General features: G+C 41.1%; 1 protein-coding gene across 1 annotated transcript in view; it reads left to right on the plus strand.

Moving 5' to 3' along the window:
* C5 (complement C5) overlaps positions 1-10,274 on the plus strand; it is a 1,726,304-nt gene extending 1,716,030 nt beyond the window's left edge. The window contains exon 41 of the mRNA XM_044057986.1: positions 9,916-10,274. Coding sequence (XP_043913921.1) covers positions 9,916-10,054 — 139 coding nt within the window. The 3' untranslated portion in view covers positions 10,055-10,274. The remainder of the gene's footprint in view (positions 1-9,915) is intronic.
* Positions 10,275-13,003: the final 2,729 nt, after the last annotated feature.

The raw sequence follows: 13,003 nt of genomic DNA on the forward strand, positions 1-13,003 counted from the left end.
GAGAATTTGGAAAGAAAACTGGTAGCTCTAGAGATTGTTGAAGACAGAAACTAGAACAGACCTTTGGGACAAAGGATGGATTATTTAATAGACAGGGCTTGAAGCTCTGAGACTCTTCTAGCAGAAGTAATAGCCACTAAGAATGCCGTTTTCCAAGACAGATATTTTAATTGGTGCAGGATGAAAACTGGTGGTCTTAACAGACTCCACACCTTTAATGAACGCTTTTTGGTCTGCTGCTCATCAAAGGAGGATTTAATAGTTGAGACAGAAGATCCCTGATTAAACAGGGATGTTAATTGTTAGTGGTGGGTTTGTGGGAAGATAAAATGTGAACAACTTCCGGTCTAGTGTGTGCCTTCCTAACTAAAGTGAAGGGAGGAGGAGCCAAACTCAATAAACTGGAAAGTGAAGGGACTGAATGTCCCATGACTGATGATTAGCAAAGTCGGATCAGGGGTCTAAGGTCCGCGGATCCACTGACTGCATGCTTTTCGAGTAAAAGGAAACCATATCTGACGAAGGCCAGTGGGCATTGAAGATCATTGAAAGAAAGACCCCAGTTGAGAAGCTTTTAACTTTGGGAAGGAGGAATTCCTATCTGGGAGGCATCTGTCGTCCAGGTAACCACCGGAGGGGGGGACAAGAGTTTTCCCTGATCCAAGTTGGATGTCTGGAAGATCCTGAAAGGACCATTGAGTTGACAAGAGCACTGAAAGATCCTCATGTGTAAATCTTTGCTAGGAGGAAAAAAGAACCAGGCAGACATTTGCCTAAAACCTGTCAGAGCTTGAACTTGGCCCTGTAAAGTCGGATCCTTTCTTCGGGAAGAGAAAGACGCCAGATCAATCTTGAGTCCCATTCTGCTCTATTAAAATTGCGGAGAGAGGGAGGCACAGAGACAGACATTGAATGTAATCCCAGGGAAACACCCAGGGAGATGGGGTGGCTTGGTTGTCCATTAGTATTGGGATGCCTGGTGGTGGCAGTCAGGAGCCGTCGAGTGAGTAGGGAACAACCTCTGGAATCCAAGAGGTTGTGGTGAGCCTCCACTACCACAGGTGGAACACAGTGGGGCTGTGGCCAGACTAGTGACCAGCAGGAGGCAGAGCAAAATAGGTCTATGGAGCACATCCAAACATCCTTCAAACACACGGGAGAATGGATTGTAACGCGTGACCATTGGAATTTGGATTTCGGATTGATTGGTTCAGTCTGTTGAGATCCAAAAAATCAGGTCCCCTGTCCTTGGCACTAAAAGAACAAGAACCTGGAGTAATTTCGATCTGGTCTGTGGGGACCGTTGATGAATGTGAATGGGATGGTGTAACCTCCGCAATGATCCAAGCACCTGTCCTGAGTGATTGACTCCTCCCCTTTAGGTGCTTTAAACGATCAACTCGACTGGCTCCGAGCAGCACAGCCGGCAACTCTCATGACGCAGGGGAACATGGGGAGTGTGGCAGAGGACCTCGGCGGGGTTCTCGGTCCTCAGAATTGGTACTTCTGGGATCTAAGGCCTTCTCCTCCGCCCTCCCCCGGCCCCTCCTCCGCTTCCTGAATCTTCCTGCTGTTGGGAGAAAACCATTTACGGCGGAACCACATTTTTCCTCCTTTAGCCTTGGGGTAAGGCCGGGGTAGAAGTGAAACGGCACCCACGCAGATAAAAGTCTGACAACCTGACCAGATCCCTCTGAAGCCTGGTAAAATGTGCCAAATAATTCAGAGACCTTAAGGTAAAGCCCCGCAGAAGTCAGGGCCGTACCCGTCCATCATACTCCTAGACTCCTTATTAGAGAGGACTGCATCATCCATATCAGTGTTCGATGTAATAGACTCGGGGAGTCCACGCTTCTTCCTCTGCACAATCTCTTCCTTTGGGGGGGTTCTGAAGAAGACTCAAGAACCCTCAGGAGGGGAGGAGAACCCCCCCACAGGTAACCTCAGGCCTCGAGCCAGGGCTGGGACGAGGACTGGGACCCAGCAGCCCAGGGAGCTCCAGGTGCAAAAGGACAGGGAACTCTAAACAACTATAGAATTACTAGAGACCCCTGTAAAGTATTAAAAGTTGACAGTCCGGGGAGGTTGATGGAGGGGGGAAAAAACAAACTCAAAAATCACACACAACAACATCTGGCAATTCAAAGCCCTCATAGCTAGAGTGGAAGAAGTATAAACTTTCTTTCCCCATCTATCCAAGGCCCTGGCCTCTTTATCTGCAGGAACCGGATTCTTGACAACAGAAGCCTTAACACCTTTAGGCCCCTGGCTAACAGTTTCTGGGTCTGCCCTAGAACTCTTTAAAAGATACTTATGAGCTTCAGGCACCCTGTAATACCTATCCGGTTTAACAGGAGCAGGAGGCAGAGAATCAGGATTAAGAGAAGCCTCTGTAAAAACATCTTCTGCTACTTCCAAAACAGGAGGTATAGCCAAAGGCCTATGCTGGGGTAAAAACAAAAATTCCCTAAGCCTTTTCCTGGAATCAGAGAAGTCCTGACCTTCCCACTTAAAATGCTCCCTCATGGACTGAAGAGTTTCTGAAAAAGAAAAATCCTCAGGAGGAGAAGCAGAAGGAGTAGAATCATCCACATCAGAATCAGAATAAGGAGAGTACTCCTGCAAGTCTTCAGCCGAAGACTCTGAAACATCCGAAGCCTGCTCAAAACTCCCTAGCTCAGGCTCCACCCTAGGTCTCTTATCAGGAGGGGGCAAAGAACCCCTAATCAAAGTAATCAAATCTTCTGCCATTTTAAGCATATGCTTCTTGGGCACAGTTCCTGAAGAAGTAGGGGTGACACCAACTGAAGCTAAACCTGGCCTGCCTCTGGGAGAAGCCTTGGGAACAGAAGGAGAGGGCCTAACCACCCTAGGCAGGGAGGAGAGTATAGTAACCTGAGAAGCCCCATCACCCTGACCTGCCTCCTGAGAGGCCACATCCTGCAATAACAAAGTCTCTCCCTGGGATCCCAAAGAAACCTCCGGTGGAACCACCGGCTCCGACACCTCTAAAGAACCGGCGTCCGGTACGGACGGTTCTTCTAGCCTAGGCTTAACTGCTTTGTCCTTGCGCTTCTTCGAAGAAGCGGGCGGAGCATCCGACGGCATTTTATAATTGCACCGCTTCCGAAGACTAACCTGGCACAATCTAATCTCCTCTTTATAGTGCGCTTATTGAATCTAGCACAAGAGCGACACCCAACAACGTCGTGCTCAGGCCCTAAACAAGGAATACACAAAGTATGATAGTCTCTATGTGGTATCTGTTTCCCACAAGAAATACAATTATTCACTTTTTCTGACATCCGGTAAACCACTGAGGCAAGAAAAAACTAAAATATTCCCCAACGGGGTACTTAGCCAACTCTGACTCGGTCTGAAACTCCGAAATCGAAAAATTTCAGAACGCCAACCGGCACTTGCAATACTGCTTCTGCATCGGACCATGCGGCAAAAAAGACTGAGGATATGACGTCGGTCATGCGCATTTGTACCCTGACGTCCTGATGTCAGTCAAATGCGCCTTGACCGACGTCAGCCTTATACTTTGATATTCGGGCCGACCGAGGGACAGCGGACTACCCAAGTGTAAGGACTGCAGCAATGTGAGATGAAGAACATGGAGGAATTGATGAGAGGAAGGAGAGATGAGACTTGCAAATAAAGTGAGCTGTATTGCCTATAAATTAAGGGAAGGAGGGGTGTTTACATTAGAAGTGTGAGAAGTAGGAGTAAGGCTACCCTGGGGTATCACAGATGCAAATCCAGCTAGTTTGTAGATGTATTTTTTATGGATGCCTTAAAGTGAGCTAGGGATGTTGCAGCTGTTACACATGTTGTCAGAGTGCTCCATTTTTGAGCTATAAAATGTGAATAGAGGGAGGCTCCTGCAGTTATTGGCTTTTGTGACTTGAAGGAGAGGTTTATTTTTAGAGTGTAGGACCCTAGTGCTGGAATGCATATGAATTAGGTTTAGTAATGCAGGAATTTTGTTACGTTTGTATAGAATCTTATGGGTTAGTATAAGCTGATTATAAAGAAGAAGGTGGAGGAGTTCAAGCCACTTGAGTTGTTTAAGAGCTAAGCAGTGGTGTGTTTTACATAGGCTATTGGTGGTGAACCTTGCAATTTTATTATAGCAGGCATCTACTTTGGCTAGATCTTATTTTCTAAGACTGGTGAGGATGGGAGAGGTATATAGAAGTGTGGAGATGAGATGTGTTTGAGCTATTTTTGCCCTAGAGCTGTCTGTGAGGAATTGTTTGTTTTTGTATAGACCTCCCATTTTTTTATGTACCTTCTTTATGGTGAGCGAGATGTGAATGTCGAACTTCATGTTGCAGTCTATCTCAACCCATAGGAGTTTAGTGTGAGTGACTGGAGAGATAGTAGTCTTATTGTCAGAAATAATAGTATAAGTGGGTATGGGAGTTGCGTGATTAGTAGGCTGGATAGTAGGCTGGAATATAAGAAGTTTGGTTTTGTTGGGGTTAAGTACTATTTGAGAGTTGGTAAGCCATTTTTCTACAGAAAGGAAAGAGGCCTGTGTTTGCTGTTGCAGTTCATAAAGGGAAGGAGAGGAACAGATAAGTGTAGAGTCATCAGCGTATTGGATGGCTGAGGCATGTAAAAAAGAGGAATGGAGGTTGCTAGTGAAGACAGAGAAAAGTAAAGGACCAAGGATGGAGCCTTGGGGAATGCCCAGTGTAACTGGTAATAGGGGAGAGAGTTCTTGTCTCTGCAGAACTGCTTGCTGTCTACCAGTTAAATAACTTTGAAAACAGGTAATGGAGGGTATGCCAAGATTCAGATCTGAGAGAAAGATTTAATCAGTTTGTTGTGGCTGACCATATCAAATGCCTTGGAGAGGTCAATAAAGATAGAGACATAGTTGCCATTATTCCAATGGGAGTTTACCATATGAGTGAATGACATAAGAGCTGTTGTGGTGCTGTGGAAGGGCCTGAAGCCATATTGAGTATTTAGAAGGTTGTGATTGATGAGGTAATCCATTACTTGAGAGTGTATACATCTCTCCATTGTTTTGGACAGAGGTGATAGTATTGCTATAGGTCGATTCTTTACTGCTCTTGACTGTTTTGAATATCAGTTGTATATTTGAAATGGATTAATGGGGATTGTATCTGTAATCAAAGTAAAGTGCTTTGAAAAGAATAAGCCAACTTATACAGGATCAGGTAATCTTTAAAAACTGAAAGCATTATGATAGCATTAACACAGGATAACCATAAAAATGGTGATGAGAATGCATGGAGAATTTATTTGCCAAAAGAGAGTAAGGAAACTGTTTAGTGAACTTTTTTTTTTGTGAGAAGTACATAGTCAACCTTCTCAAAAGAGGGAACTGCTGTTCACCCTGCTGAGAAAGATAAATAAAAGCATATTTTGTATAGTTCACAAGAAGCTGGTAGTAGCTCTCCAAACAACTGATAATCCAACAGTTAGAAGCCACAAAAGTCGCGAATAACTTATTTTGAATAAAAATTCAGTTTATTACGATCCAAGATATTGACGCACTTCACATAGACAGCAACCAAACGCGTTTTCATCCCTCTCAACCAGGACTTCATCATATTTTGTATAGTATTGACTGTAGCTTTCTTCAGTTCATGATGAACTGAATTGTGATTACAGAGATTAATATTTGGGACCTGAAAAATCCAAATATTTTTGCTCAGCATAACCCTGGTATGAGATGATCAGTAACTTTGTAAACTTGTTACTCATTTTAAGCTGCTTAGAAATTTTTTAGCGATCCAAAAAGCATGAAATGAAACAAGAAAGTGGGGACAATTTGTACCCCAAGGTATCTGAATTCACCAATCTGGGTAATTTCCTACTCAAGGAGGTTAAAGAAACATAGACCTTGTGATTCAGAAAGATGGCAAGCACAGTTGGAGACAGCCCACTGCTTGTTTACCTTGTTTGTGAGATGAGGCCCACTGGTTCTTATTGATGAAACAGCACAAGAACAACAGCTCATTTAATATCCTACTCGTGGTAGCAGCAGGGAGTGTAGGACGAATGCACAGAATTACACTGCGGCCATAGAGGAAACAAGCAAAAGTAGTGCTCATTCAATGTGGCTGTGCCTCTATGATGGACAGCACAGTGGTTCAGTGGTAGCATTGTTAACTCACAGCAAGAGGTTCTCCGGTTCAATTCTTGGCTGGAGTGCCTTCTGTGCTGAGTCTGCATGTCCTCCCTGCATTCGTGTGGGTTCTCACAGGGTACTCCGTTTTCTTCCCATATTTCAAAGACATGCATCTGGAGCATTTTTCCCTGGGCCTCCGCTGAAAATTGGCATCATTCCAAGTCAGACTTTCCCGGTAAACAAATGCTAAATAAATAAAATGTTCTGTGAGATCCCACACACAATGCAGCAGCAAGAAGGAAAATCGATACAGAAGTGTTAAAGGGCCATGGTACACATATGGTCATCTATTTTTTCACTAAAATAAAGGTCAGAAATTGGAGTATAGCAAATTGATGAAAAGGGGAAGCAAGCAAGGAGAAAAACATAAGATGAAAAATCAGGGAATTAACAAGATAGAAGGGAAAGACGGGAAAATATTTTTGCAGGACACGTGACCATTTATAAATACACACACACACACATATATATATATATATATATATATATATATATATATATATATACACACACACACACACACACACACACACACACACACACACACAGATATGAAGAGAAGGTAAGTAAGGTAAGTAGGAGTACACGGTTAGGAAAGCCAGAGGAAGGTGAGAGGGTTAGAGTAAGTAGCAGGGGCATACAGTCAAACACAAAGACAGACAAGACTGAAAGGGAAGATACTGACACAATGAGAGATGGGGAAGACAAAGGAGAAGGTGACATAAGACACACAGAGGAAAGACAATGGTGATGGGAGGACTGAACAAAAAACAGGGGGGCTGTAGGCAGAAAAAGGTTGGAGAACTCCAGTTCCAGCTAGATGCAACTCAGTGGGAGCTTAGTTTTTACCGTGGACTCCCTCACCACTGGTCTCTGGCTTGGATGGTACATCCGATATGGGGCAGCATTGCTACTCAACAAGTCAGAAGAAAAGGGTCTTTAACTGACCAATGTGGACATCTAGCTACCTGTTTATAATCCCCATCTATTTTCTTCTACTTCAGCCAGGTAACCTAGGTGTCTTCTCCACTGTCGTTATAACATGAAGGCTGTACAGTAGTACTTTCCAGAGTTCCAGGGCAGGGCTGGTGGCAGTACCCACTTCAAGTGCTTCTGTAGGTGTGGAGGTGACAGCATCAGCTGGGGACACCAATGTTGAGGGTGCCAGTAGCATTGGTGTACTTTCCCCACCAATATTGCCTGAAAAACCATGATGGTGGAATGGGTGCTGGCCTGGATGATGCTGCTGCATATAAATGTAAAATAATTGAAGTGAAAATAAATAAATAAATAAATAAATAAATAAATAAATAAATAAATAAATAAATCTATATAACAGAAAGAACAATGAGAAGCAGAGTTGAGGGTGGAGGAGAAAAGTACCAAAATAGTGAAAAAATGCAGCTAAGACATAAGCTTACACTGACTACATTACATGTACTATAATGGAATGGACAAGAAACACCCACCATACAGTAACTATGATGTGGCACTATATAACCTTTGGGGTGGACTTGAATCCACAGCCCTTAGCATGAGCAGTTCTGAAGGACAGGATTTGTGTTTGTATGTGTGTGCATTACTACTTCTGCAAGTACACTGAAGGGTGCAGTAACACACACAGTAATGTTGTGTGTGGCACAAGTGTACATGTACAAAATTAAAAGGGAGTCATACTTACTGTTGACTCACAAAAGAACAGGTCATTCAGTTGAAAGAACAAGAAACACTAACCCCCAAAGAACCAGTTATGGCACAACAAGCAAGCAAGGGTTGGGGATTGCACTCACAGTTAGTATCAGATATAAACTGAACATCAATGTATTTACATGTTGAGCTATGTCTGTAGTCCAAGTAATGCCTGCAAGGAAAAACACAGTAATGGTGTTAGTCAGACAAGTGAAGAACGTTGCAGATAAAGTAGTTAGGGCAACTAAACAACCCTTGAAAATTGTTTGCAATGCCACAACAAACAAGCAAGGGTTGGCAATAGAGCCTATAACTGTCAGCATATACAGTACATAGACCAAAGGCTCAAGCTTCTGAGATACTTGTACAATCTGATTGAATGATGTGGTTAATCATGCATTAATGTCATCAGTCAAGGCAGATTGACAAAGTAGTTGTATGAAATGTTTACTAATGACATGGAGATTGCAGCTCTCGCACAGTTTCCCATGACATGTAGTATGTGTAATACTGTAATGTACAACAAATATAAAGGGCAAGCACCACTGATGTCAAAATAGTTTACCAATGGGGGAACAAAACCAAATGGCAGCATAAGACAACAGCAGCATTAGTACCTTAAAATGTTGGGTTACATTTATAAGTCCACAGAAGCATACACCCAAAGACGTGTATAGCATCAACCATCCATAGTGCTACCACTCAATACTGAACATACAATCTAAGTACCAATACTGTATAAATCAAGGGTTTACCCATGCTATGCTTAAAGCTGGTCAGTATTGATCAGTGCACTATCTCAGTTAACAAATATAAATAAATGGACAAACACATGTCCTCCTTTATGCAGAACATTCCCTATAAGAGCAACTGCAGTTTGTGAAATAACAGGAGAAATAGCCATGTCCCAAACTATTAGAGCAACAAATATTTCCTAACATTATAGGATAGATCAGCAATATTTGACATTGTACAACATTTACCTTGTTTCTGGGATATAGCTTTAAGTATAGTCCCTTTTCGCTACTTGTAATTGTGATTAAGCCTACCAAATCATATATTTAAAAAAATAAATTACCACTCTGGACACTTGATAAGGTAGCAACCCTGTGGAAAACCCATATGTACCTTGACTGCAACTATAAAAACTGACTGGATTATTTACATATATATCTATACTGTCTGTAACAGGTATACTCATCCTAGGGCTCTCTGAGGCAATCCAGCCTCCTCCTGTGCATCTGCACATTCACTGCAAATGCTTAAGGGGCCAAAGAGGAAGAAATGGGAGGGCATTAGAAATGTGCATGGCAAACATTGGCAGTTTTTATGTGGAGGTAAGCCAGGGATTAATTATAGTGTATAAGTGGTGGGTGTGTCCTCACCACAACTTCCCATTGTCCAGGAGTTCAGGATTACATCTGCTTGGTAATGGTGATGATATTGTTCCTTTTTTTCTATACACCATCTTTGTGCTTGGAATTCAGCGGGTAATGCCTCCCTCAGATGCCACTGTGATGCCTATCACAAGCTGCAAAGTGAAATGCTTGATAATTTGCATTCACACCCATTTTTACATGCGCCAGATGCTATGTAATGAGGTCAGCTTACATGTGCAACCTGTGGTGGAAAATTCCAATATATTATCATTCTCATTATATATTATCATTGGCCTTTTTGTAGGGTAACATGATACATGCAATGCAGCATTTATTGAGTACGCACTAATAATATAAACAGAGTCACAGAGGAGCAGGATACAGCAAAACTATTATACTTAAAATTTAACACATCTGTGTAGCCATGGATAGAAGCAAATATCCAGATGCACCAAAGTTAACCTTTCAATAATTCTGCAAGTCTCTCATTTGAGTGGAATTTTATGTGTTTTTCATATATTAATAAAATATAAACCTAAATGATTTTTTATGTTGTCACTGGGATTTTTTTTTTGCTAATCATCTTTTTTACTTGTCACAAACATTTAAGATATTGGAAAATAAGTGGTATGTAATCCTGCATGAATACTAAAAATTCATTGTCTCTTTCAGGTATGAATACCCTTTGGACATTACAAATTGGGTTGAGTTGTGGCCACATGAGGGGAAATGCAAAACAGAAAGTTGCAAAAATGTTCTAAGGACACTAGATGACTTTTCTTTAAATTTTCTCCTTTTAGGATGTAATTAAGTGGTACAAATGTTTGTCTATGCATTGTATTATGACATTAAATGAGTGTATATTTCAGATGTTCCTAATGTATTAATTTGTATAAACATGTTGCCAATTACTTTTGAGAGCAGTAATCAACTCTTCTGATGATCTTTTATTTTTCATTTCCCGTTCAGTATGAACATTATGTGAGCTACTTTTCACTAATTCTGATAATAAAATTGAAAAAAGTTTCTTATTTCTAGAATTTTCACTTATAAAGTAATACATTGTCTGCATACTGCTACAAGAAGATCTTTCAATGATATCAGATCAACTTTTTTAAGGACCACTCAACTGTATGGCATAGAGGGATAAAGGCTTGTTTATGACCCATATTATATGAGCTTGCTTAGCAACAACCAGGAGGCAGAGGATATGAATAAGTAACCAATGTCAGCTTGCCCAGGAAGTTGAGGAAGAAGTAATTCCAGCTGGCTGATCACCACCAAGCAGTCAAAATCCTGCAAGGCAATAAAACAGCTGAGAGGAAGGACATGGGCTTGGCATTGGCAAGCCAGCAACTCTAATCCTTATTAGTGTGTGTGTATGAAAATGCACACATGGAGGGAGAGGACAATGTAGGTCTATGTGGTGACAGGGGTGCTCAGATCAGTGACCAGCTGCAGGGTTTGGGACTAATCAAGGAAAAAGACCTGATGACTTTCTGGAGGACAGCCTTCCATATTCCATTTTCACATCATTGGGGTAAAATGTGCAGGCTTGTTGTGAAAGGGTTGATGGTTGGCAAGCAAACTTTATTTCAAGGATTACAAAGTAGATACAACAATTTTTGGCACAACATACTGTGACTAACTAAGTGGTCTGAGTAGTTTAACACCTATTTGTGGATGCAAAACTGAACTTCATACATCAAATATGAGTGCTCATTTCACTTGTAAATAACTGTAACTTATTCAGACAGGTAACAGCTGTCACATTAACAAGGCAGTTTAAAGAAATGGCTCTTTTTACTGACTGTTGGTTAGACTGGATTTTCCTGAAGTAGGCCTGCCCATACCTCTCAACCTCTTAGCACAAGAAATCAGGACAAAGCTATAAATAATGGGGGGGGGGTGGCAAAGGTCTAAAAATTGGGGCATTTTTTAAATATTGCTCTTATAACTTAGAAAATTGATAGGATAACAGGTTTTGCATTAACATACATTTTCTGAAGGGCATGAAGTCTGAAACTGAAGGGTCTGCCATTATATTCTGACTTCAGTCCTTAATGATTTGCCAGAAAACCAAAACTTTGAGTGACAGACCAAAAATATGAGGGAAAAATCTGGACAGGTGAGAGCTATGACCTCCTGACATATTTAGAAATGGGAAATGGCTCTTTTTACTGACTGTTTGTTAAACTGGATTTTCCTGAAGTAGACCTGCTACATTTGGACATGGAAAAAGTAAACACAAAGCCATATCCCCACTCTACTGCTTTCCTCATTCTTTTTGATGAGAACATTTGCACTGCCTGTCTTTCACAATTGCTTTGCATGCCAGTGGCTACTATAAAGAAACAGCTAGTATTGTGCTTAATGCAACTAACTGCAAGCATGTGTAGTTAAGTTAGCAGTGTGAAAATTAACCTTACAGGATTTTTTGCCTTAAATGCTCAACACATTTGCTAAAGCTAACACTACTTGAGTTTGAATGCAACATGTAGTAATACTGAAATAGGCTATCACAGACTTGCATTAAATCTTCAGAGAGTCACCGGGTGATATACCTCTCAACTTCTCAGCTTTTAGAATCATAGCAGGGCACTATAAAAAAAATCACAGCAAAGTGTCCAAGATCATAACACACAAAACTGGCTTAAGTGCAATTTCCAGACAGTTAAGATTTCTAGTGCTCTAATGTCTAGAAAGATGCATATTACTAAATACAAATCAAAAGTATGCTATGATTGCATACATCAAAGAAATCCTCTGGGGACTTTTGTCTCTTGGGAAACAGCTGAAATGGTGTATCTAATGGACGCAGCCTGAATATGTACTACATTACATTTTGCATCTGGGCTTTTATAACATGTTCATCAAGGTGTTTCAGAGTTAAGTCCACAACACTATTTGCAAACTCATCTGTCCAGTGCTCCAAAGTATCAACTTTTTAGAGTGGTCACAGTAGTGCAAGGTTATATGTGTGTCTGCTGTTGGTTTGTTTTGACAATTATGACCACCAAGAAGTCTCTCTCACATTAGCTATAAACCAATGAATCCTATTAAAAATCTGAAATTAGCATTGTCTAAGATCAAATCAGAGAATGGGTAGTAGATCTCCCAATAAAAAAAGTCTCATCACTATAGCATTTGCTTCCTGTGTCAGAGTGTGAATGCGAATGCCACACTTGAATAAATTGAGACAAATAAAATTGCACTATACCAAAATGATGCCACCTGTACCAGAGTAAGCACAATAATAAAGGCAGTTTAAAAATCCTTGTAACATATTTCTCTCTCCTCTTACTGTATAAATTTCTCTCGTGTCTCTATTTGTTATCTGTCTACGGTATTTACCATCTATCTGTAACATATCACACAATTTGGCATAATCCACATATTTTGGTTCGCTTACAGTGCGTTATGTGCATTGCTGTAATAAGACATATTTAAATTAGTACAACCTATGCTTATACTTTAGGATGGCTGCTGCAGGTAATTGCTGAAACTTTGTAAATGTATTATCACAAAGGCATCACTAGGGAATCCCTTACATTATCACAAAGGCATCCTTACTGATGCATTTCTAAAAAGTAGTCTTTCTCTGCTTAGCGCTAGTGAAGCAAGAGTGCAGCAAGACTGGAGATATGAGATTACTGTCAGCGTTAGAGCACTGAACATGCTATACATCGTCAGTACAGGCCTATGGAGGACATGTTATGGAAATGTAGGACCATTTACTTTGGCAAGCAGACATGTTATG

The sequence above is a fragment of the Protopterus annectens genome, chromosome 16.part0 (genome assembly GCF_019279795.1).
Source record: "Protopterus annectens isolate FY-2018-M chromosome 16.part0, PAN1.0, whole genome shotgun sequence".
Classification (NCBI taxonomy): Eukaryota; Metazoa; Chordata; order Ceratodontiformes; family Protopteridae; genus Protopterus; species Protopterus annectens.